The sequence below is a fragment of the Empidonax traillii genome, unplaced genomic scaffold (genome assembly GCF_003031625.1).
Source record: "Empidonax traillii isolate 1590-97213 ecotype Southwest subspecies unplaced genomic scaffold, ASM303162v1 scaffold52:size1600334, whole genome shotgun sequence".
Taxonomy (NCBI): Eukaryota; Metazoa; Chordata; class Aves; order Passeriformes; family Tyrannidae; genus Empidonax; species Empidonax traillii.
In genome coordinates, this window is record NW_020955245.1 from 552,903 (window position 1) to 579,126 (window position 26,224).

Genomic DNA, 26,224 nt, shown 5'->3' on the forward strand with positions numbered 1-26,224 from the left:
TTTAATATAATATGCTGAGGTGGACCAAAAATGGGCACCTATTCCCAGGACCCACGTGTCTCAAAACCCAAGTTTCTGCATTGAAATACCAAGGACTAAACTACTATGAAGTAGTTGAATCTGTTGCACAATAAATTATTGAGTTTATGTGTATTTTAGTTGCAAATCACTGCTATAATTAGCATGGACACTTCTTGGGCTGAGGCGCCACAACATGCTTTGACACTGAGCATTATTAACGGGCTGTAAAAGGCAATGGGGAATTGGATTATAATGTTCTTGTTTTGCAAGTTGTATGGTGAATAAATAAATTTGTTCTGGCAGCAAAATTAACTGGGATAAATGTGTCTAGCTCCAGCCACCAAGAAAGAGGGGTTGCTGGAAATCAACTTGTTCTCAGCCTTAAGAAAACCTGATTACTAGGACATTATTTCTGGCAATTAGGTACCAGAACAACATCAGAAGATGGGATTTTCTTTGAAATATTTAATGAGTAAGGGAGCAATCACAGACTCATTTGCTGGAAATGTGATGAGATTTTTTTTTTTTCCTTTTTTTGTGGTTAGGGTTCACTGTGCAATGAAAACCCGTGTTTATCAAAGTCTGCTAAAGGCTGGGCTGCGAGGCTGAACTGTAGCACATACCTGGCTTTTCTTTGCCTGCAATTTCCCTGCTTCTTCATGGGGTTATCCCAGGCCATAATCAGAGGACAGTTCTTTGCTCCTTTCTCTGTGTCAGGTAGTTGTAGTTTGCTGTGTAACAACAGCGAACACAGATGACTCGGTGAGGATGTGGAAGGTGTTGCTCCGTGTCTGTTGTACAAGTAACTTGTGCATGCCTGTGCGGGTGTTCTCTAACAAATCCCGTTTGGTAAGAACAATCCTTATTTAGCTCTGATGATGAACAGCCTGAGTTTGTCTGATCTGCACACTAACCAAGGACAGGACACAGCGTGGCTGAGAGCACAAGCCTTGTAGATGTTTGTGCTGGCTTTGTCCAGGGTAGAGAGAATTTTCCTCCTAGCAGCTAGTGTAGGGACTGTGTTTTGGATTTCTGCTTAGCTGCCAGCTGGGATTAAAACACAACTGTTCTACAGAGGGGTGGAAAAAAAAAAAAAACATACTAGAAATCACTTCACTTCTTCCATTTTGGCAGTTGTTTTATTTCTTGTTGGTTTGTTGGTTTTGTTTTCGTACAATCCTTATGCTCAAATATAAAAGTTCCTGGCCAAAGTTAGTTTTAAAAGTGATCCCATCTGCATGGATACATGCTAAACACTAAATTCAGTTTCTGAAAACATACTGATAAGACTCCTAACAGGTTGCTTTGCCTGACATACAGAAAATTTCTCCTTTCCCACTTGTGCAAACATACATCTCAGATTGACAGAAAATAAGTTACACCTGAGTGTTTCCACACTGTTTTTATTAATCTTAAATACCCTTTTTTCCCCATGGACCCTAAACCATTGGTTCATGCTAAGCTGCACCACTATGATCCTTTTCAGCTGTACCAGGCATCCTCATGAAACACAGAAACACAGAAATAAGAATAAAATGAAGAGATGCCATGAGGATTAATACACTGGTGACAGAACTGGAAGGCTCCAGGCACCTCTATTTCCAGAGCTCTGGAACAGATGCAGTGCGTTGCAGATCAGCTATTCTTAAGGCACGTGGTGAAAACAACAGTTCATTATCTCGGGTGATTCATCTCTCCGAGTCAAACATTCTGTGCCAGTAGTAGATGAAGGTTGGCGAGTTGCTGGCCCCAATCACTATCAACAACAGCAGGTACAGCATCATCATTATGGCAAAACGGTGGGTGTAGAACCAGGAAGATTGACTAGAAGGCCTGAAAAGGGAAAAGTACACGGATTCTGTCAGAGATGCTCGGATACCTTGGCAAAGAGTACCTTAGATTTCATTATCTGTAGTGGTTAAGAGAATGCAATAAAAACAGGAAGCTGTTCCACAATCCCTGTAGCTGGCAAAGCCTGATTTTCACCACATCCCTTTTCCCAAAGTCTCCCTGCACAGTCCTGTCTTTTCTCCCCATGTTCACACCTTTCCCTGTGGTTTGGAGCTGTAGATGCCTGGCCTTCAGGCATGTGTTGATTAGCTGAGTGAATGCTGCCACTCAGGATAGATAAGAGCAGAATTAAAACTGTCTCACTTTTAAGAGCCACACTCATTAGACTTTCATTCTTGGTCTCCTGCCACAAACAGATTATTAGAGCTCTCAAAGATACCAAGTGCTTACAGGTCTGGTGAAAAAGGAAATTTAGCTGAGCCTGAGAATGTCAGAGAAAGAGACAGAGGCAACATGATGCTGTAAGCCTCATTTCCATAGGAAACAGGCTGAAAACAAATTCTGGCAGTGCAGTGTATCTTCTTTGCTGGTTTTGTGTTGTTTTTCAACAATGAGAAGTGTTTATCTGGCTGCTATAGCACACTCATCACTCTAGACAGCTGAACTCTTACCTCCTATGCTGCTTCTGTGAATACACCAGCAAGTATTTAACTCGTAAAAGCTGGTTGTTTGTGACAACAAAGTATTTCTGTGGCACATCCCCCCCTTCGCTGTTCTTCACTCTTGCTCTCTTTCTGTCTATTTCTTCTGAATCTGAATTGGAAAGAGGGTTGGGGGGAACAGGAAAGAAAAAAAAAAAAACTACACAGAACTTCATGCAACTGTAAAAAAGGCAACCAACCAACACACACGTACACACCCGCCAGAAGAATGGGAATGAGATAACCAAAGATCTAGTCTTGGTATTCCCCTGAATCCCTCAGCATCCAAGAATAGACTGAGAAGTTTGCCTGAGGCTATACCACTCCTAGTCATCCTTGGTATGGATGACATTACGGCCCAGAGCAGGGTGACAAGGAGGTGGGTCTCCCACCCAGTGCTCAAGGAGCTGCTAATATCAACAGGGAACGAGAAACCACGTGAAGCACAGATGTAGCTACTACACAGAGTTATCACTGCGGTAGACTCACCTTTCTTTTTCACCTGGCACTTCACATCTGGGTGGTCAATGATCTCACAAACAGCCACACAGCTGAGGACAGAGCCCAGCGCGCTTCGCTGCCAGCCGAGACCGTGAGGGCTGTAGAGCAGAGCCAAGCTCAGGTCACTGGTCAGATAGGTGCCTTCACCAAACAGGGACGTCTGAAACGGAGCACAAATCTGTCCTAAAATCCTCCAGCGCAAACCTCAAACAACATACAAGTGTTCTTTGCTTTCAGACTGACAGTTCTGCTTCTGAAGGTAAATTACGAAAGGCTTTTCTGACCCGCGTTGGGCCTGGTCCATGCACTGTTTTTGTCCTGGCACAGCTTCCTCGGGGTGGGGCTGCTGCCCTCTCCTATCCCTCAAATTATCTGTCTGGCACAGCCCCTGGTGTGGACAGATTCATGCTTTCCCGGATTTGGATTTCGTTTGCCAGCATAAGTACTTTACATCAACATGACTGCCCTGCTGTTAAAAGGCATTTCATTGATTTATTGAGATTGTCATCGTTCAAATAATCCAGCCTCCCCAAACAAGGCAAGGCTTTACTTGGATTAAATCCATGCTTTACTAGAAAAGAGGGAAGCACTTTTCAATTATGAATGCCTTTCAAATAAAAGTGTTTTAATAACTTGGAATCAGAGGATTTGCCATACTGGCTAAAATTGTTAATCCAGTAAGTCCATCGTACCTGGTAAGCCATTACTCATCTAGAATGGAGGGGAAAAGCACAGTCTAGGTTGACTGGGAAGGTCAAGCAGGTGCTGTGCCAAAGCTGCCTTGCAGCTGACACAAAAAGCCAGGAGTTCCAGCTGCCTTTCCACTGAAATCAGAAGAGGTGCAAATCCTAGGGGATGTCTCCCTAAACCAAGCCATTTAAAGAAGGCTCCACTTGTGAGCAGCACCCAAAACTTTGCTGATCTAAACACGAGGGCACACAGAAAGAGAGAATCTCTACATTGCCTGGGCCACTATCCTCCTCCTCCTTTGTGGACAGGCACTGTCCAGCTGCAGGCTGTCAGACAGGCCAGTATTTTCAGAGGAATTACACTTCCTTACACAGAAGCAAAGGACAGTCACAATTTGTCACGCTGGAGAAAAGGCTTTCATGCCACTTCTAGTTTTCACCCTCGGGCTGCACTAGAAAATCCAACACAGCCATCCACTAAGGCCTACACTGGAGTGAAAACAGCAGCACAGGATCATCAGCGCAGTTCACACCCCCAAAAGGAATCTGGGCCTATTTTTAAAAGGTGTCCCTATCTGCAAGTGACCAAGAGAAGGCAGTGCCAATAGCAGGAGCCTCACCCTATTCAGATGGCAGTGCAGGCCGTTGTGCAGGATGGAATGGAAGTTCTCCAGGCGGCTCCCATGGAAGGCATAGATGAGGTCCCGCTCTCCCTTGGTCTCAGCAAACTTGCTATTCATCTGATCGCAATACACAACTTCAAAGAGATAGTCTGGAGCAGGAACTGCAGCCCCAGACATCCCCGTGAGCTCCTGGATCTTCTCGTACTTAAAAACAGGAAGGAATATCAGTGTTGGTTTGTGGGGTCAGTTTACTCAGTGGAAATTCTGCTTCCTGTCCCTTCACATTGCTTGATGTGTTCTGATTATGCTTTTCTGAGTTAGAATTCAACACTGTCACAATTCAGAAGGAATAAGGGGACAGTAAAAATTCTGACAGTTTCTTGCTATCAAAGTTAAACCAAAAAACAAACAAACAAAAAACCCAAACAAACAAAAAAACCTGAACTGTGATTACAAATTATTTGATGATGTAAGGACAATGTCCCATTTCTACTTTGGCTACTAAGAAGATGCATTCATCAGCTGATTTTGGAAGAGGAAAAGAAAGTGAAAAGAGAAGTTGTTTTCATCTTGCTGCTAATCTCTACAACTATTTTGATCCCTGTTACAGAAGTACCTCAGTGGCGCTGAATCTTTCCATTTTTGGGGCAGTAGGCAGAAGACAAGAGTTGTGTTTCTCAGGGACGAGCAGAACCCAACTCAGTGGCACCCAAGTCAAGCTCTCACAATAAACCAATTAATTCTGGCAGGAGGAAATGCTCTCTGAAAGTGTGCAAGTTTGTCCTAAAAAAAAAACAAACTCTAATCTAGACTTCAAGAATTCAAAACTTACCTCATGTTTCTTAGTACTTTGTATCGTGAAGACTTTAGATGATAGAATCCAACTGAATAAATCCCAGGTCCTTTTGTCTGTGTTTGGAACAGATTCCAGAAGTTCTTTCAGGCTTGGTAGAGCATCAATATCTGCAAGCTAACAACAGAGGCATTTAGCACAAGCTCCCTCATTCCACTGTGATTAAACAGGGACCTCTAGTGAAAACAAAACATTATTTCACCCCAACAAACTGAAAACCAGGTTCCGTTCTGAGATATAAACATTTCTATCCAGTTTGTGGGAAAGTTTGTCAATTGCTCTGAAAGCAAATATCAGAAAAGTTATTAATATTTATATTTATCTGTAGGGCATGTTCAGGAACAATCAAACACACTCCTGAGAGAAAACAAGCTGTCACAGGGAAATGTGTAGCAGGACTGACACGGGGGTGTTCGGCCCATATAATATGCCAACTCTTCGATAATAATTTGAGTTTCACATAGCTCTTCTAACAACTTCTTAGAATCACAGAGACACTAAGGCTGGAAACCAACCACTAACCCAGCACTACCAAGCCCACCACTGAACCATGTCCCCAGGCGCCACATGGACAAGTTTTCTGAACACTTCCAGAAACAGTGATTCAACCACTTCCCCGGGCAGCCCTGTTCAAGTGCTGGCCCACCCTTTCAGCGAAGAAATTTCTCCTAATATCCAATTTAAACCTCCCCGAGGCAGCTTGAGGCCGCTTCCCCTCGCCCTCTCGTTACCTGTTCCCCATCGCTCGTTGCCTTCCACACCCCCACACTGGCGCTTCCGAGGGCGGGTTTATCGCTCAGAAACCCTGTCACGCTTTTAAACCTGGACCCTGTGACCAGATAAACCCTTCATCCCCGCTTCATCCCCGCCCCCGAGGCGCCGCTGCCCTCCCCTCAGCGGGCAGCCCGGGCTCGCCCCCGGAGCGGGCGCTCCCCGGCACTCACCAGCCCCTCGAAGTCCTTGGTGTCGCCGCTGGCGTAGCGGCCCGGGAAGGGCCTCAGCGCCGAGTCTCGCTTGTAGCTCTGCAGCGCGGCGGCGAACAGGCTGCACCGCAGGTCGGCGGCCAGCGGGTCCCGCCGCGCCGCCTCCCCGGCGCCCGAGGCCGCCTCGCCGGGCCCGGGGCCGGGCGCTGCCATGCCCGGCGGCGGCGGCGGCTGCCGAGCCCCGGCGGCCGCTCCCACACGGCGGCGGCAGCGCCCGCCCCGCAGGCGTCGCCCCTTCCGCCGCCGGGGCCGCTCCATGGCCCCGCTGCTCCGCCCCGCTCCGCCCCGCTGCCTTCGCCGCCCGCTCCGCGCCGCTCGGCGGCTGCCGGTGCCCGCACGGCCGGGAGGGAGGGAGGGAGGGAGGGCGGGCGGCCGGTGCGGCCGTTCGTGGGGGACGGGGAGGTGCGGGGGGGCATGGCGACTTCGCCTCGGGTAGAGACGGGAGAGGGGCACAGGGGACAGTGGCATCTTCCCCTCGGGCAGAGGCTGGGAGAGGGGCACAGAGGGCAATAGCGCCTTCCCCTCAGGCATGGACCAGGAGAGCAGTACAGGGGGCAAATGGCACTTTTTAGTCCAGGCAGAGATGAGGATAGGAGTAGAGGGGACAATAGCATCTTCCTCTCAGGTAGAGAGCAGGAGGGTGGTACAGAGTGACAGAATGGTGCCTTCGCCTCAGGTAGCGATCTGAAGAGGGGCACGAGGAGGGTGTGGTGCTTTCCCCTCAGGTAGAGACTGTGAGAGGGGTGCAGTGGGAAATTGTGCCATCCCTCAGGTATTGATCAGGAGAAGGGTGTAGATGGAAATGGCACCTTCCCCTCAGGTAGAGTCTCTGAGAGGGGTGCAGTGGGAAAATGGTGCTTTCCCCTCAGGTGGAGACCTGGAGAAGGGCCCCGGGGGGGAAATGGCCCCTTGCCCTCTTAAAAGAGGGGAAATGGCGTCTTCTTCTCAGGTAGAGACTGGGAGGGTTCAGGAGGGATGGTGCCTACCCCTCAGGTAGGAGAGGGGTGAAGGAGGCAATTGCATCGTCCTCTCAGATGGAGGCTGGAAGGGGGGAGAAACATCACCTTCCCCTCAGGTATAGACCAGGATAGGCCCATGGGGCAGGGAGGATGTGGAGGGGAACCCGTATGTCTGTACCTATGACACCAGAGCATCAGGACCCCAAGGCAGGGAACGGCGGGGGGACAATGGCAGTGTCCTGGGGTGTGAGTTGCACCGTGACCATGTCAGATGGCTTGTTCCCCATCCCCTGCCCAGCGTCCCAGGCTGGGGCGTGGCAGAGGCAAACTCACAGCTTGGGCATTGCATTGTTGTGAAACAGCAACGCAGATCAGCCAGAAAGGTCGTCCAGGGAGACTGCTTTTTGGTTTTATGTGGCTCTAATTTTAACAGACTTACTTGTGTCAAAAACACGTAGATGTCATTACCCCTCAACAGCTCCCTTTATCATCCAGACTTGTAGCCTTGAGAATGAATCCAGGTTTGTTTGAGTCATCTCTGCAAGCTGCTGTTGCAGGATTAAGGCACAGGAATGTACTTTTTAGTTGAGCCTCTTACCAGTGGTTTCACCAGGCGGCGTTCACTATGTTGCCTGAAACTGGGGCTCAGTGTTCCTCCCTGAAATACTGATGCAGTGTTAGTGCTGAGAAGCATCTCTCCAGTTCCAAAATGTTTTAGAAATCACCATCATCAGGGTGGAGGTCTCCTCGACCCAAACACTCATGAGTACAGTTTTGGAAATATTTAGCTAAATGGGGTATCTTCTGACACCTTTCTCATTTTCTTCATTCAGGAGGAATAGTGCACATATCCATGGAGTAACTGATGCAGATGACACAGGGACTATTGCAGACACTCAGGGAAATGTTAAGGTCAGTTGTGAATATCTGGGCTCTCGTCTCACAGCTGGATCTCCAGAGATCGGTGGAGGTGCAATTTGCAGCCTTCCTCAGAGTAAACAGGAACACCAGCTGTATTACATCCTGTCTGAGGGCAAACTGGTATCAAAGCAAACAAAATGTGGATTTCATCCAAGTGCGGAGTTCCTGTTCTTACTCACCCACTGAAATGGCTTGGGAGTGTAAGAAGGTTTCAAAATTCTGGATGGGACCAGGTAGGTCATAGGATGTGCACAGTTACATTAAATTGCAAATTATTTTACAATGATGTATATACAAATCATGTTGAGTTATAGGTTTATTTACTTACTTTTTACTAGTTTATCAAAAAAGTGTCTTTCAGTAATAGCTGCATGAACAAGGCTGCAATAGGAAGCCAGCAGTTCTAGAAATACTTACTTAGGTCTCACATCTAGAGGCAATGTGTAGATAAAATGATTTTAAAGGTACCTTTGGTTTAGGTCACCCAATTTACTAGTTGTCTGTATATTGTTTTTTATTTAAAACATCATCCAGCCTGTGAGGTCTGTGCTATTTTTCCCTTGCTTGGTCCAGAGGGCCTCCTCTGGCATGCCAGGAGCATGGATGGGTGACTTTAGAAGAGGTCTAGCACCACACAAAGCTTTTTCTCAGGAGTTATGGAAATTACCCAGACTTGAAATGCAGCTGGAGCGATTCCTTTCCGTATTTCTATATCCTTGAGAGGATGTATTTTACTTTATCTGATGTGGTGCCTTATTCTGCTGTAAATATCTGCTATCTCTGACAGGCTGTTAGCGACATCATTCAGTGATCCAGCTCGGGACATGTTTATTATCTCCCACGATATTAAATTGTTCTGTGCGATCCTTTCAAAAAATCAGTCCTCGGCTGTCTAATTGGCTGATTTCATTCACTAATAAATCACTCAGTGTAACAATTTTTGGTGCCCGTTTAAGAAGATCAGAAAATGGTAGAGGTGTCTCTTTCAATGCATTTGGGTGGGATTTTGCGTTGTCATTTTCAGCTCTTGGACTGATATAATTCCAGTGATCTCATTTAAGATACCCCTCACTGTGGTAGAGGAGAGAGAAAGGGTACTGCTGATATCCCTGGGACAGGGAAAAACACTCCTGTTCAGGAATTTCTGCGCGCTGTGTCTTTTGCCTCCCATCATGCCCAGGGCTGTGATTTTGTAGAGGGCAGGACACACACGGCACTGGCAGCTGGGGCTCTGCTACGGGGGACATCCTGGCATGTGACTAAGGAGTGGGGACAGGCAACAGTCCCTGAGGAGAAGCTGGAAGAGAAAGACAGCATGGTGAATTGGGAATGGAGAGCTGGAGGGAAAAGGGCTTCCTTGGAGCCACGTTGGTTCTGGGGACACTGGGCTTACTGTGCCACCACTTCTTATTTGTTTTAAGAGTGCCGTGAAGACCTTTTGTGGCCAAGAATTTAACCCAAAGAAATGAACCCAAAATATTTCTAAAACATCACTGGCATCGTAATAGTTAACGGAGATTCTGAGAGCATTGATCCAAAACTGATGCCTACCTTTGGGATTCCAAATGGATGGTGCTTCCATTACGGCGAGCTCAGCTGCGTTTGGCAATGACAGATATTGATGAGATAACAAGTTTGCTGTATCGATGCTGCCCGAGAGTGCTGTCTGCTCAAACTCATCTAAACCCTGTTTTACAAAGCTGCCCCCAAGGCAGAGATGAAGCAATGAAAGCTTTTGGGGCTGGTTTTAGGGGCGTCGCTCCTTTTGTGTGCTGCTGATGCTGATCATCAACCGCCGTAGACTCAGGCCTGCAAAATGTGTGAGGATGAAATCATTGTTCCTTTGGAGGGGAAACGCAGTTCCCCCTGGTACTGATAAGATTTCCCGGCCTGTGCCTTGCAGAAGCCCCAAACCCACAAGAATTCTACTCATCCCTCTCCCAACAGCTCCAGGAGGCGCCACGTTGGCCAGGCTTTGGGGTCAGGAGAAATACGGAACAGCTGCTGGTTTAGCTTTGGTGTTGTGGCTTTTTAATTAAGCGCTGTGAGCACATGCCGTGGGCTGGAGGCTGAGATTCAAAAAAGCGTCTTTCCAGTCCTCTTAAAAACAACCTGATGAGGAATCCTTCAGCAGCGTGTCGTGCACCTCAGTATCTCCCGGCGACTGCATCCCGCATCCCAAGCTTTCTCCCGCACCTTTGCACCCCTGCTTGGAGGGCTTGTACCTTTTAATACCAACAGGCAGGCAAGACTGGCTGGGGCACTGGCAAGGAACTCTCTTCTGCTTTTCAGAGAAGTGCCCTTCAAATGTGTTTCCGTTTTCCCATTTTATTTTCCTAGATAGAAAAGCTATCCTTGGTGATTTGCTGTGATTCAGTGCAAAGATGGTTTTGTAAAAGATACTGAAAGGGTCGTTGCCAGTGCAGGAGTTTGAATAACGTGGCTGTACGGCTTCTTATGAAATTGAAGATCTGATTATTAAACGTAGACTGTAATAAAAATAGTTTCTGGTGTTGGCGGATGCATTTCAGCGAAGAAATGTGGCTTAAATGTCTTCATTTAATTCCAGTGTGTTTAAAATTGATCTCATGGACCGGAAAAGAGTTTTTTTTTCCTCTTAACTAGGGTCTGTGAAGGAAATTAATACAGGGAAGAGAAAATAGAAATACAATACCACACTCAGTGAAACAAATGCTTATGTCTGAGGGCTTCGTTCCTTGCTAGCACCACTGGAACAGCCAGCTGTATAAGGTATGTTTTATTATGGAATTAACCTTGACCTAGGGTTCAAAGAGAAAGGTTAGTTTGAAATAAATCAGTAGTATGGTCAGGTCACTTCAAAGAGTCTAAAGCTGAGCTTGAAGATTACATGCTGTTTATGTGTATCCAGTTGGAATAGAACATATGGTAAAGATAATAGAAGTAAACTATTTATCTCTTCCCCTCACACCCCACCCCAGCCCCCCCTTAGGATTTAACGCCTTTTTGTCCTTTGCATGGATCTGCTGCAGGGAATGTGTTTGTCCTGGGATGTTTATTGAAAACAGAAATGTGGAATAAAACAGCCCTCTTAAGTCAGCTGGGTAAAATAGTCTTGCCTTCAACGTTTTTTTCCCGTTGCTCAGATTAAAGTAAACTGTTTTGGAAATAGTCATGAATTCGATGAATCATATTTCTCTGTCATTTGTCTCAGTGAATTCAGACAGCCGTAGGAAAATCTAAACAAAATGTGCTCAGCTCTCAATTATTGTGGTTGTGATCTGAAAGCAGGAGCGTATTTAATTGTTACTTGTGAGTTACATGAGTTAAAGAGCTTTCCAAATACCAGATAATCCTTGCAGCATCCCAGCGAAATGGGCACGAGTATCCCAGCAAGCACAGGGAATGGCAGCTGAGGGTGGGTAAAGCAATTTACCCAAAGCCACTCAAAATCTGTAGACAAACTCATACTAGTCCTCATGGCTACTTTAGATTCCAATCCTTTTTGAGGGAGAGGAGCAGAGCTGCACTTGGAATTTCCTGAATGCCAGTCTGTTGCTTTAACCATAAGACCAACATGCATCTTTTGCTCTCTGTGCAGGAAGGGAGATAACCAGGACTTGAAAGGCAGCCTGTCCACCAGCCATTTGAGTCCGTGTTCAGCTTTGTGTGGGTCACTGTGGAGGGGGAATAAAAGAACTTTTCACTTCTTCCAAACACGTTGGATGGTGTCTGGAGAAACCTGGTCTAGTGGAAGGTGTTCCTGTCCATGGCAGGGGGCTGGAATGAGATGATTTTTAAGGTCCCTTCCGACCCAAACGATTGTGGGATCGGGTGAAGGACGAGGCAGATGCAGTGAGGAGCTGGCAGTCGTTGTCTCTGATGCAGAGAATCGCTGTAGTGTGTGATGTGCAAGGCTGACACTGGAATTGTGCAGTGCTTACAGGGAAGCAGTGGGAAGAGCAGGGCTGGTGGATGCTGGGAAGCAGAGGGGATCCTCTGCTGAAATTAAAACCAGCTGCTGAGCCGAGCCATGGTCACTCTGTAATAGCTTTTCTGCACAGATTGTTTTTTTCCCTAATGTGATACATGCAGTGTGCAGATAGTAGCACGTTTTAAGATTTATGGCTGCCTGATTTTTCCCATTAATAGGGAAATCTGATAATTATCCATTTTAAAGCGGTTGCCGAACAATAGGAAGGAGCACGCTTGTTAAAAGTAAACATAAAAGAGAGCTGGATGTATCTTAGGGTGCTGAGCCTTTGATAGATTTTCTCCTTACAGCGGTCTTTGATCTGCCACACCAGAAAATAAACTCAGTGGGAGACTGGATATGGGATATAGAGCAGTTCACCTCTAGGTCACGGGCTCCAATGCAGGCAGGGTCAGGAGGGATCCTCTGGGTCAGCTTTGGCGGGAGCTGGGAATGGCAGCACCCCAAAATCTGCCCTGCACCTGCCTGGTGGTGCAGGGAGAGTCTGCAGGGACACCCCTGCGGCAAGGAGGGACCTAGTGCTTCTTCCCCACCTCCCAGATGAGAGCTCTACAGCTTTTCCAAGGAGATAAATGATATGGGGATACCCAGAGCAGCACAGGGCCTGCACCAGGATTTGGCTCTATCAGTCCTGTAGGAAGAGACCTGTGGATGTGCACCAGTTGTCCCGCAGGCAGCAACATGTCCTGGCAAATAAAGGGCTGTTATCTCAGAAATATTTGAGCCCTGTGTCTCCTCACCTTTGGAGGGCTGATTTCGAAGGAAAAGTTGTGCAGCTTTGTTTTGGAAGGGGCTGGATGCGAACAACTCCGTGTAGGAAACACAGCACATGTAACAGGTCAGAAAATGTAATACAATGGACCAGTGTAAGGTTTTCTGGCTATGAAATCTGAATTTCTCTCTATGAACCTTGATCTGAGAAAAAACATGGTAGAGAAACAAATTAATCATCAGAACTGAAATCTCAGGGTTTTTTACTGTTGGGGAAGCCACTTAAGTTTCTTTCTGATGGTTCTAGAAAGAGCAGAAATGGACTTTGGAGCACTTCAGCTGTGCTAGATCGGGGGAGATGGTTCTGTTTTATCTCGTGGATGAGACAGCTGCCAAGATTTATCTTTGCAGGCTGTTTTGCAGGAAGGGAAACAGAAGTGAGAAAGGTCTGGAATCTCATGTAGCTCTGGCCAGAATCATGTTATCTTAAATAACTGGTTTTCTGAAGCTTGGCCAAACCTCACTGTGCTCAAGTCTCAACACCACACTAGAGCTGTAGGAGTAAAGAGCCAGACCCAGGCTGTCTGCAGGGGAACTGGACCCTGTCCACACCCTCACTCCATCCTTAAGGATAAAGCAGCACTTAAGGGCAAGTTTTGCCTGGAGAGGTCCAGCCCTCCCCGGTGTCTGAGCATGCCGGCTGCTGGGTTGCTCTTTTTTACGCCCAAAAATGCCTCTCTGGAGTGGAAAGAGCCAGTGGAGGCTTTGGCATAAGTGGTGTGCGTTGTGCCTGGATTAGCGCTCGTCCCAGGGAGGGGATGTGCCCTGCGCTGGTTTCCAGCTGCCGGCTGATGGCAGCAGCGGATCTGCACAGAGGCAGCTCTGCCTCCTCACCTGCCTCTGCCCTTCGCTGCTCTGACCACATTACCCCAAATATTGCAATTTCAGATTAGAACGCAGCTTCCCACTGCCCTGCTGTGAACCAACCACTGCCCCTGGTAAGTAAGCCGTACACAGGAGAGGGTCTGGAGAGTGATGTGGAAATAATCCCGATCCTTCGGAGGGGAAAAGCTGCCAGAAACTTTCCCTATCTGCACACCCACCTGCTGATGTGCCCCTTCACGCACAGCAGAGCTGGTGAATCATCTCCAAATATAAATGTTGGGCATTGAATTGTTCCTCTTCCAAAGACAGGACTGATCTTTTGGACGGGACAATTCCCCCTCCCTTGGAGGGACTGTGGGGTTTGCCTCGCCTGTTATCCTGCTTTTCCCTGGGATGTGTCAGTGCGTGGCGTTACACGGAAAGGAAAAGATTACCCGCCCGCCTGCCTTCTTAAACACAAACAGTGGTTTCAGGGGAAGAAAGAGGACAGTGCACCATTGTTATGTTGTTCCCTACCTCGGTCTCTCACTGAAATATTTAAGGTCCCCCATGAATAATGCAGCCTCAGCCCCAAGCCTGTTTTGCACTTCACACTAACCGGGCCCATAAACCACCGGGATTGCTCCCGGCATACATTATGCCGTATAGAACATCTCCCACCGAGCAAAGCTTTGTCTTCCCTGCCACAAAGGCTGTTGGGATTTTTTTTTCTCCCTGTCTCCAAGAGAGATAATGAGCATGAGAGCTCTTTGCTTTAAAATAGTCGTGGGAACCAGTCACCTGTGGATTTTTACCTGGTGCTAACTAGCTGTGGTCCGCACCGCATCTCCCGCGTGCGCTGATCCAGTGTCATTCCCTTTTCATCCAGCTGCTGTGCCTTATGGCAGGAGGGCTTTACAGCACTCAATCTGTGGAAAAGTACGTCGTGTTTAGCTGGCAGGCAGGAGACAAATGGATGCATTAGGAGTCAGGATTGCTCCATAACCCAAAATAGGGATTATTTCTTTCTCTCGACTAGGAATTATGCACCTAAAATGTGGCGAGGAGCAGGAGCAGCACTTTGTAGCAGCTTGAGGCTCATACACACCCTATCACATGAAGCATGTCCCTTCCCAGGACCTTTTAAAGGTCAAGAGAGATTTTTGTAGCATTTTAATGATGCTTCTGTTGAGAGCAGGACCCCTCTGGTGTCGGGTTCAGTCACTCCCAGCCACGCTGTGCAAAGCTCTCCCCTCCTCCAAGGGAAAATGAGGCAAGAGGGGAAAAAAAATGTGTGGCCCCAACCCCTTCCCATGAAGATACCTTTACACTCACCCTAAACTACAAAGGTGAGGCTCTTGATGAATTTTGGATTAAAAGGAGCAATATGGCTCCCTGGACATCTGGTCTGTCGTCAATAATGACATTAGGATCTGTCACACAGGAATTGCCATCTGTGATCCGGTCGGAGGCCTTTCAAAGGGAAGGAAATGGGAGGGTGGAGATCAAGGAATGGGTTGCTGCAGGGGAGAGTGACTTGGAAGCCCCCAGAGGTGCATGGGCCCTTCCTTCAGCTCTGAAAATCACTCCATTCCTCTGTTTGCTGAAGAAAAAAAGGTATAAAAATCTTGGGTTTTGGAAAAATCTTGAGAAGCCTTTGCTGAAGGGAGGAGATGAAGCAGGGAAGGTGGGTTTATATTTGCTAGATGATTTTTAAAAGGGCCATATTGAGTGCAAAGGGTTCATCCAGAGGTTTTCCAGCTGCTTTCTAACTCTCTCCCAAACCTGTCCTGTTTGGAAAGAGGAGCATCTCTGGAAAACCCACCTGCTGCCACAGCAATAACATTAAAAGCCCCCAGGGACCCAGTGAGGCTATTTCCACATATTTTATTTGTCTCTCTGTTAGTTAGGTATGAACTTGCCCCACAGATACCTAAGATCAGTCTGATCACCAGCCCATCAGCTGTTTATTTAAAGAGGTAAGCCCTCATCTTGTATTTTGGCCATCAATCCCCATTAGTTTCCCTGTATGGTTGATTGAATAGTCCATTGCCTGTACTAATAAGCACCCATTAGTTGTCCCAAAGAGCTTTAGTTTTTATTAGAAACAATTCATTTCAGCCTAGGCCGGATGAAATGCTTTTAGCTGGATTGTTTTGATTGCATTACTTGGGAGGTGGTCTGTGAGCACCTGGAAGGTTAGAGAGGCGCTGCATCCGACTGAGCTGCTTTTGCTGGAGAAATTCAGAGGATATGACTGAGCAAGGTGAGGATTTGCTGCAATGGCACACAAAATACATTTAAATCTGCAGAAATGGCCCTTTGGGTCAGTCTAGAAAGAATCTCCAAGGATTTGAAGCAAGTGTTCCCATCACCTGTCTGGCTTTGGAACGCCAGTGGGTCTCCAGACTTGCCATTAGTGTTTCTCTTCCTTTTTCATTTTCATGCTCCCTCTTCAGTCCTCACACCACCAGCCCAGAAATTTCCCTTTTTGCAGCATTTCAGGCTGCAGTAAGCTGGTTACAAGCAATTTGGCTCGCTGCTCTGCAGAAAAAAAAGTGTGGAAGGCAGGAGGAACTGCTGCAAATCGCTGTTCAGCTGCTCTTCATCACACTGGCTCTGGCTTCCATCTACCCGACAGCCCTGCTAAAAGGATAATAATGCTTTAAAAATTAGAGTCAGCCGAACAACTACTTCATAAATTCATGGCCTTGCCCTGATCCTTTCCAGAAGTTTTTCTTTCAGACTGAGTCCACATCAGACCTTGGATTCCTTCCCTTTGGAAATGCTGCCGCTTTTCTACTTTGGGAGTGCTCTCTGGGTCACCCAGCTATGCAAAGGGGGTTACCAATTATCTGTCATTACCTCCACAGAAACAAGCCTTGTTTCAGGATAATCTTTTGCTTTCTCCTTCAGAGAACACGGAATAATCTTCCCACGATGTTGTCTCATTGTGGGATTTTTGTCCTTGATAGGCAAACCAGCCCTCAAATCCTATGAAGACCTATTCTGCCTCCCCTTAAAAAAAGACAAACTTGCAGATGAAACAAAGTTCTGTGGGACTCAGTAGAGACCCTTGACTTTGCCTACCTGATGGGAAATATCTCTGCTTTGCAGCAGCTGTTCCCATCTGTACCCCTTCTGAAAGAAATTGAAGTTCTGACACAGCCTTGGCTTTTATATGGGAGTGATGGTCCCTCTCAGCTCATCAAATCCACCACGAGCTACCAGCAGGAAACCAGGGCAGATGGACTGGGGGCTTGTTCAGGATGTGGTGGGAAGGCAGCAGTCGGTGCAAAACCTGCTTGGGTGGGTGATGCAGCATCTTTCCAGTCCATGTCATGTCCTGTCTGTGGCAACAGATGAATTGCCCCATTGGCTTTTCCACGTACTCCAAAGGTGTGGAGTGCTGGATGAGCTGGATGGGAGAGCTCCCACCACTTAGTGGGAGTTGAGCTGGTGCTCAGAAATATTGTCTTAGGAGCAGCCTCTCAGATGTCACTGCAATAAATACAAATTCCAACCTTTTAGCAGTCTCTGCTTACTCTTCAAATTTAGGGTCTTTATGTTATTAAGAAGATTCTGACAATAAAAGAAAAACAAATCCATCAGCAGTGAGGGGAGTTTGAAAATGTTTTTTAGAAGAAGAGAAGATTTCATAAAAAAATTGAGTGAGGTGTAAAAAGGAAATCTCTTATTTTGCAAATCTGACAGCTCCAGCAAAGTCAAATTGCTTCTCAAGGGATGCCAGTAGGAAGAGGGAGCCTACTCAAATCTGTGATTCATAAAAAACAGAAAGGAAATAGTCTATGTTGTCTTAAATTTTGGTGGTTTTGTTTGTTTGGTTGGTTTGTTTGTTTATTTGTTTGTTTTTAATTTGCTCAGAGCTGTTCAGCTGTGAAGAACTTGTACCTGCTGTGCATCTGCAGGGTTTGTTGTGTGTGGGATCAGAGTGTCCCTATGGCTGTTTTTGTGTCTGAAAATACTGACAGTGACCTGAATCTGTTGGGCCCTTTCTCTTCTTGGCATTTTGCTTTTGGCCTCCTCTGGGCTTTGGGAGTCAGGGAGTTGCTTCCTCCATGAGCTGAGAAGCACATCTTCTGCTTTTGAGATGTATAAGAAAGACTTTTCAGGCTTCTCCAGTTTTTTGGGAGAAAAGCGTGAATATTTTTTGGGAAAGTATGAATCGGTGAGATATATGAATATATCTCATATAATAAGGACCATTCTCTTCCGGTGGTGTGTTGCCGTGTCCCCCTAGTTCTACACTGCCAACTCTTTCCAGAGCCCATCAGTAGCTTCCCTTGGTGCAACCAGTAAATTTAACCCTGCAGATTAATTCTGGTGGAGCTGCAGCAGGGCCTGGGTCTGGCTCATCTCCTCCTTGTGAAGGGAGGATCTCTCCCTGCTGCAGAAGCTGCTGGGGCTGTAATATATCTCCTGTGCCACATCCTTGCCCAAGGACGGGCAAGCCTGAGCCCAATCTTCAAAAATAAATCCATCACAGGAGCGGATGGAGCCGCTGCAGATATAAAGGTCAAACGATAAAGGCCATGTTAAAATATGCTCATAGGAAATGGCAGCTTATAAGTACTCTGTGATCTAATTACTTATGTCAGGCAGATAAGCCTGGACAGCAATTATTTTTAACCTGAATCACGCAAACAACTTCTGTAGGAGCTTTGCCAGTTCTCAGCGTTTCTTGCAGTTATCATTTTTGGGGCAAAATGTGGAACTTTTGCAGGACAAACAGCTGTCTTAAAGGACTGTTTTTCACTTTCTCTGAAGGTGGGGAACTGCTTTACTTACCTTTAGTTATCTTTCTATTGTCCCCTTCTGAGAAAGGGAAACCATACATGTCGTAGTCCACGGGCAGCCCACGGGGCTGAGCTGTGTTTGCAGCGCACGTGGAGGAGGACTGAGGTTTATTTTCCTGCTGGCATTGCTGGAAGTGGGCGAAGGGAAGACCCGTGGCTGAAGATAGAAATTCCTCACGCAGGAGAACAGCAGCTTTTGGGTCCTGCTGGGTTGGTGAGATGAACAGTGGTTTGGAGAGGGTGAGAGCTGGTCCTTATCCTGTCACAGATCTTAGGGATGGAGTGAGGGGCTGCACCTGAGAGAGGAGCCACATGGGGCTCGTGGTGTCCATGAAGACTGGAGATCACAGTCTCTGATCACAGAGATGCCATGAGGACCCTAATCCCGGAGCAAGAGCAAGGGATGGGGAATCACATTGCCCTTTTGCAGACAGGTGCCACATCCTTCTGCTCCAGCCTTGCACACAAAATCCACATCCTTTTGGGTCCAGCCGTAATCCTCCAGCCTCTGCGTGATCTAAAATCTCCTCTCTTGTTGTTGGAGAAGCTTTCTAGCCAAAAACATTTCTCTGTGCCTTACGGAGACGTCTTGGGACCACGTATCATCTTACAGAGAGCTTCAGTCCTGGCTCTTTGACCTGTGCCTGAGGGAGCTGCCCCTGTTCTCTCAAGGTCATTTGAATATCAGCAGAGACGTTCATCATCCCGGGGCCTCAAGGAAGGTATTGATCACCTATGATGAATCGGCACATGTGTTGTGCAGGAGGAATGATTAGTTAATGGATGAAAGATGTGAGAGCTCTTGCTTTCATCCCAGGTCGCTGCTGCTTCTTCCTCCTTGACATGAGGGTCTTCCTGCCCCGGTGGTGTGGGGGATGCAGAGGAGAGAGAGAGAAGGGTTGTTTTTGTGGGATGGGAGCCAGTGGATGCTGGTGGCACCTTCTCCTGGGCACACAGTCTGGGTCTTCTACATTCTTCTACATTTTTCTACATTCTTCTATCTTTCCAACTTGGCCTGACTGACGTATCCCTGAGCGGTGGGTTTGCAGCAAGGCTCCAGCCACGGGACATGGAGAGGTGCCACGTCTGGTGCCATAGGGACCACGAGGGGCAGGGTGGGTGCTTGAAGCACCAGCGCGTAGTGGGATCGCTGTGGAGCTCCACAGCTTTGGAGACAAAGCGAGGAAGGAGGAGATGCCACTGGCCTGGGTCGTGCTGCTCTCTCAGCCTTCAGGAATTACTGCAGATGGTGATGTATTAAATCTTTGTACACCAGGACAGTATCACACATCCCCTCCGAGAGCTCTTCTGCGCGAGGCGTTATTCCGAAGGGCTGTTTCTGATTGATTCTTTTCACCGCCGATTTTTTTTTTCCCCTGTATGAATGTTTTGGAAGAAAAGCACGTTATTCCAAATGCGATTAAGTCATTTGGAAGAGGATTATGGTGTTTTGGAATAACACCCTCTTATTCCAGAATGAGATCAGTCACACGGGGAGTTAATCGCAAACAGCTCTTCTGCTCCTCTGGGAAGCCTCCACCAGCACGACGAGCAGCCGGAGTCGCTCCCACCTCCTGCGGCCCACTGGTGCCTCTGTCCACCCGTGGGGTCTACAGTCAGATGGTGCCTTATGGCTCAGTAATGCAGAGAGATAGTTTAATTGCTGCTGGGCCTGACCCTGGGCTTCCTGTAACAGTGAAACCTCAGAGCACTGCGTAGAAATCACAACAAACAAACAAACAGGCATTTCGTGGCTGAAAGTGGAGGTGATTCGTAAAGGGGTGTTGCCTTCAAGAGACATTTTCTTCCCCAAAAGCCTCTGCACTTATTTCAGGAAGGGCTGGGTTGAACTGCACCAGAGGCAGCTTTGTTGTCCCGTCAGCATCGCTTTTCCCACCAGCCGTGGCGAGCGGCATCTCTTGGCCGTGGTCGTGAAGGCATCAGCATCATCCGTGGTCTCAAGCACCCTGGCCTAGTGGAAGGTGTCCCTGCCCATGGCAGTGAGGTGGAATCAGATGATCTTTCAGGTCCCTTCCAACCCAAACCATTCAAGGCTTTTTTGTGATCACGCTGCATCCTGTTCCTGAACACACACAACTCTGCTGCCGCAGCCGCCGCGCTTCAGGATGCAGCAACCCAGGAAGTATGGGCTTCCACATGCCACAAATTATGTATTTTTTTTCCTCTTCTGATATGTATTTATTGCTGAAAATTAAAGGGTTTCCTGAATTTTTATTTCTGAGCTGGGCCAAACACAGCTTAGGCAGTAAGCGACGCGTATTTATTTTCAGCTCATGAAGGAAAAATATAACTTCTTTCCTTGTGTTTCTATAATTTCTTTTCTGTGCATATGCAAATTGCCGGTTTATTTGTGCAAGATTTATGCAACTAAATGATGGGGAATTATAGAGGCAATTCAGCACTTAGAAAGAAGAGAGACAATTGCCGCAATTTGCTTGTGCCTTGCGCTAATTCCTTCGGAAAATGGTTTTTGCTCATTTATTTGCACTGAGCACCGATTTCTGCACCCCTAAGCAAGCTTGGGAAACGTTCTCTGGGGTCAATAGACTGCAAATGGTTTATATTTCTTTCTGCCTGTGCCATTGCCTCCCCATAATACTTTATAGCAATTAGTAACAATAATGAAATATAGCTGTGATTTCTCAGCGCCAGAGAAAACGCAGCCAGCGCTTGTGAATCAAGCACATTTTCTGGTCAAATTGGCCATTTAAACACCCTGCTCAGGAAGCTTTAAATCCACCTCGATGGAACACTCCGAGCTAAGCTCCATGGTGGGGGGGAACACCATTGGAAGCAGATTTTTTTTCCCTGACAAGGCTGAGCCTGCTCTGTGAGGTGGTGCTGGTGGGTTTGGGGGAGCCTCTCACCCTGGCATGAAGCGATGTGTGGTGCTTGCTCACAAGAGCATCCTCACTGATGCAGCGAGACCTTGGCTTGCAAAACAAGTGGCAGCAAGAGCTGAGGCAGCTCCCAGATTTTCCTCCACATGCTTCCTGTGTGAGGCCAAACAGGGAAATCCCATGGGGCTGGGATTATAGAATCATGGAATCATTGGGGTTGGAAAAAAGCCTATAAGATCATTGAGTCCAACTGTTAACCCAGCTCTGCCAAGTTCCATCACTAAACCATTTCCCCAGGTGTCACATTTACGTGTCTTTTAAATCCCTCCAGGGGTGGTGACTGCCCTGGACAGCTGTGCCAGGGCTGGACAACTCTTTTGGTGAATAAGTTGTTCCCAATATGCAATCTAAACCTCCCCTGGTGCAGCTTGAGGCTGTTTCCTCTGGTCCTGTTGCTTGTTACTTGGAAAAAGACACCAATCCCCTACTTTGCTACAACCTCCTGTCAGGGAGTTGTAGGGAGTGATAAGATCCCCCTTGAGCCTCCTTTTCTCCAGGCTGAGCCCCTCCAGCTCCCTCAGCTGCTCCTGGTGCTCAAAGACCCTTCCCCAGCTCTGGACAGACTCCAGCACCTCAATATCTTTCTTGTCACGAGGGGCCCAAAACTGACCCCAGGATTGGAGGAGCCTCACCAGTGTTCCCCTCACAGGGGGACGGGCACTGCCCTGCTCCTGCTGGCCACGTTATTGCTGACACAAGCCAGGTGGCACTGGCCTTCTTGGGCACCTGGGCACACTCCAGCTCCTTTTTCACTGGGCAGCTTTCCAGCCACTCTTCCCCCAGCCTGTAGCATCGCATGGGGTTGTTGTGACCGAAGCCAGGACCCGCCACTTCACTTAATGCCTTAGTTCCGATGCCCGGATGCAGGATGGAGACAGGACACAGGGACAGGAGGGCCAGGGCCCCAGGAACTAACCTGGGGGTCCTGCAAAAGGACTTGTTGTAGTTAAATGTCACAAGACAGCTGGTGCCCAGCACTTGGGAGAAAGGGAAGTGATTTAGGTTTGGTCATTATCAGAAAAACATGTGCGGAGGACAGGCAATGAGAAGAGCAGCCGTTTTCTATTAGGATAAGAGTAGGTCAGGTGTAGTTAAAACTGGGTAAATGGAGCAGGAAATGTGGCTGTATATTACTCACCCAAGATATATTGCACACATTAGCCTTGTTTGATCGGGTTATTCGGAGATTCGGAGCTCTGAGTGGTGTTTTAGGGTGGTCAAATCCAGGCTTTGGACTCTATTAAAATAAATATATTGCTCATGTTTAATAAAGTCTCTGAGTTTCCACGTAACCAAAAGTCTGCGAGCGGCCTTTGCTGGGAGTCTGGGGTCTTAATGAGCCCCTGCCTGCGACGGGCTTTTGAAGGTGGAAGGTGTGACATTAATATTGTTTGTGTAGCAAAATAATTTATGAATATTCATTTAATGACGTTGGCGGCTTCCACCGTGTTTCTGCTCCTGGGAGCTCTAATGGGTTTTCTCTCCTGGCAAAGAGCTGCCTCATGGAAGCGCTGGAGGCTTTGCTGAGAGGGCTCGTGGGCTGCCCTGTGCCGTGGAAATGCATCAGGGCCTGTGGGACAAGGATGGTCAGAACACCTCGAGGCTGGTCTGAAATTTGGCTGTGGGGACTGCCCTGTTTTTGCAGAAGGATTAAGGAAAAGATGCATTTCTCTGTTAAAAAGCCCCATGCAGTGCAGATGACATTGCTGGGCAAGTGAAAATGTGTTCGGCTTCTTTTTGGTGCATGAAGCTTTTGAGTCTTAATGAACAATTGTGTGTCCTCTCGAAGAAAGTGGAGAAGGAGGAACTGAGGTGGATGGTCATTATATGCTAAAATTAACTTTGTTAGGTGATCTTCTAAAAACTAATAGCTTTTATCTCAACCTTTGTGTCCTATGCAGCATCTTTATCTGCAATTACCTTTGATGGTCTTTGACCACCCCTTTGTGCATGTACAGGCCCTTTATCATGTCCCTATGGCTCCTTCCTAATCTCCTGGATAAATATGATGGATAAATGCGTGGCAACATCCCGTTTTCCTTTCAGGGATGGAGGACTGAGTTCCAGATCCCTCTGAAACGCTTGGATCCACACGGCCAGGCTCATCACAAGGCCAGGTGATGTGTGAAGCAGAGCAAACCTCCCCAGGGCCAAACCCTGCTCCGGGGCTCAGCTCAACGAGATCCAGATTTAGTCATCCCACTAGGAAAAGTGAGGCATCCCAAAAGAATTGGTCCCTTCCCAAATCCTGGTCTCTGCAGAGCAGCTAAAGATGCTGCCGTGGCGCTGTGCTCGGTGCCTCACCCGCAGCCCCCGTCCCGTCTGCGGGCAGTAAATCCCGCGGCAGCGGTCGAGGCTGGCCGCGAATTCGCTCCCTCTTTGCCTCCGACAAAGCTTTATTGTTTCGGCGTGACCTGCTTTTAGGAGCCCCCCGAGGTCCAGCCGTATATCTGTCCTTGCCAGATCCCGGGGGGTGGCCAGGACCCCGGCGGGGTCAGCGAGAGGGTACGTCACGGCTGGACGGCAATTATCCCCCGGGCTGGGAACAGCCAAGGCCCAGGCTGGGCCGTGACCTGGGGTCTCTTAATAAAACCCTTTGAAGGGTCCTAGGCTAGCAAAGGTTGGGTTGCTCTGCATCCTCCCCACGGGCATCCTCTGCTAAAAAATTTCACTCCTTCTGCTTAATTGTTACTTTCTTTGGACGTGGCGTAGCAAACACACCTCGCTTTGCCCTGGCACTCCTGCTCTGGGGGTGGAGGGGAAATATCCTTTGACTCTTTCTGATCCTGCAGAATTCCTGGGTGCTTTCTGATGAAATCCAGCAGGACTGAAGTGCCGTGCTTCAAATCTTTAGTTCATTAGTTGCCCGTTCCCCGGCTCTGGGCACTTTCTGCCTGGCAGAGCCATTAAATGGGGTTAAATCCGAAAGAAACAGCAAATTGTGACTGTGCAAAGTGCTCAGCTTGTGTTAAAAGGGAGAGAGAAGCAGAGGCTGGATGGAAACAGGCAAATTTAAACCAGGAGATCGGTATCTGGGACAGCTCAGGAGGTGTCACTGTCCCTTACCTCATGGGCTGGAGGGGAGGAAGCTGCTCCAGAGGGAAATCCCATGTGCCACCTCCCGATGCTCAACATCACTTTATTTAATCTCCTCCAAGAAAAAGCAGCCTAATTTCCTCTCTCTTCAGGAGTCACTGGCAGAGCCTGGCCAGCCCCTTCCCTCGGCTCTGTCAAACCATCAATCCACTAAAATATAAAAAGCCATGGGCAGAAGGTTTTGGTTTTGGGGGAAGGATCCTGTCGCCCCGGGGAGATGCCAGTGTGTCCTGTACGCATTAATGAAACACTTTCTTTCCAGTTAGGACTTGAAGGATGCTCATTGAAAATCAGGCTGCCATGGAAACCAAAGGTGTTTAGTCTTTTGGGAATGCTGTTGGACAGAGGCAGGGAGAGGTGTGGGAGGGGGGGAGAACAGCCTCTGCAGAGGAGGCGTTTTAGCAAAACCCTTGATTCACCATCACTCCATCCCTGTCTGTTGCTTGCAGCTGTTAATTGCGGAAGAGGAAGGTTTATCTCTTCACTGGATGCTCTCCATGGCTCCAGGGGCCTCCTTGCCCTCAGTGTGTCCCTGCGTGGATGTGGCACGTGGACTGTCATGGTTGGGGAGGCAGGATTTGCTGTAGCAGTGGCGTGGGGTGTGCAGGGGAGCAGGAGCCGCAGAGCCTCGAGTGTCTTTGTTGCTGTGGCACCAGGTCCCTGACAGGAGGCAGCAGGTCAGGGACCTTTGGCTGCTCAGGGACCCCAGGTCCTGGCACCACGGTCCCCTGCCCCGCTCTTCGAGGATGAAGCACAGGGAGGTGCAAGCATGGAGAAATAATGGAATTATTGCTCTGTCATGTACCATTCGTTTTAATTAACGCAGCACGTCGGCGCTGTGACAGCGGCATTAACGAAGGTTGGGAGGTTACTGCAAAACAATGTCATCTCCCCACACCTTGTCACTTCCCAGCGCTGTCCCCAGACCAAACCCCCTCTCCTTCGGCTGCTCATTCTCTTCTTCATCCTCAGGCTCTTGCTGGGAGCCCATGGCCTCAGGCAGGAGCTGGGGGCTGATCTCCCCGTCGGCCCCACGCAGCCCCTCGCCAGCAGAAGTACCTACTAACGCGTGTTTTAATTAGAATAATTAATGAGTTGTGCTAGGAAGAGGACCAGAGCAGGTCCCTGTTGCACGCACGGCGCAGCTCTTCCTGGTGGCTCGTATGACACCCTGCACTGATGCGGCTGGAGGTTGTCATTAAGACTAATTAATTGCCAGGACATCCAGCGCTTTTGTTTGGGCACCTTTGGATCAGGGGCTGCCACGGCGTGGGCAAAGCTGTGCAGTGACAGCCTGGGCTTGAAGGCAGAATGCAAAGAAATGGATTAAAAGAGCTCACGGCCACCCTCCCTCCCATCAAATATTCCTGAAATCAGCACGTTCCCGCAGAAAACCTCAGCGCAATGGAAAACCCTCAGCGCTGGGGCCGGGGCTGTCAGTGCCGGCTGCCCGAGGATCGATTCGCCCCCGAGTTGGATTTCTCCTCTCGCAGCAGTTAATGCTCTGCCAGTGTTTTGCCACCATATCCCGCTCCGTAATTACAGTGACTGCTCGGATCAATTAGCGCCGCTTAAAGCCATTAGCAGCCCAGCCCCTGCAGCCCGGAGCTCACGGCCGCAGCCCTGTGCTCGGAGGGGCCCATCCTCACGGTAGCTGCAGCGGGCAGCTCCTCACTTGCCTTAAATTCCACTTAAATCTGGTTTTCCTCGTTGTAAAAATCTGGTGATGTCCTCAGCAGGGACTCTGGGACACGCTCTGTCTGTCTGTGAATGTTTCATTTCGCTGCGGTTTCCATGTTT

The 26,224-nt window shown here is 48.2% G+C and overlaps 1 protein-coding gene and 1 long non-coding RNA gene across 2 annotated transcripts in view; one reads left to right on the forward strand and one right to left on the reverse strand.

Annotated features, from left to right (window-relative positions):
• Positions 1 to 1,136: 1,136 nt before the first annotated feature.
• Positions 1,137 to 6,359, reverse strand: PARP16 (poly(ADP-ribose) polymerase family member 16). The gene is made up of 6 exons (XM_027879214.1): positions 6,124 to 6,359; positions 5,159 to 5,296; positions 4,324 to 4,530; positions 3,003 to 3,174; positions 2,484 to 2,625; positions 1,137 to 1,854 (listed from the first exon to the last, which is right to left on the reverse strand). Exons 1-6 carry the CDS (start codon positions 6,313 to 6,315, stop codon positions 1,710 to 1,712), a joined length of 996 nt encoding a protein of 331 aa, XP_027735015.1. The 5' UTR covers positions 6,316 to 6,359; the 3' UTR covers positions 1,137 to 1,709.
• A 255-nt stretch (positions 6,360 to 6,614) lies between these two features.
• The window catches only part of LOC114055271, a 28,840-nt gene continuing 9,230 nt past the window's right edge, over positions 6,615 to 26,224 (forward strand). Inside the window, exons 1-2 of the long non-coding RNA XR_003570689.1 lie at positions 6,615 to 6,838; positions 7,955 to 8,033. This is a non-coding gene — a long non-coding RNA (uncharacterized LOC114055271). The remainder of the gene's footprint in view (positions 6,839 to 7,954; positions 8,034 to 26,224) is intronic.

Bases quoted from the DNA above. Each gene is read 5' to 3' on its own strand.
- PARP16 (XM_027879214.1), bottom strand. From the start codon at position 6,315: ATGGCAGCGCCCGGCCCCGGGCCCGGCGAGGCGGCCTCGGGCGCCGGG. The intron at 2,626-3,002 runs GTGAGTCTACCG...TTTCCAATTCAG, and splicing joins GTGCCAGGTGAAAAAGAAAG to ATTCAGAAGAAATAGACAGA. The intron at 1,855-2,483 runs GTAAGAGTTCAG...TTCCCTTTTCAG, and splicing joins TCACAGAAGCAGCATAGGAG to GCCTTCTAGTCAATCTTCCT.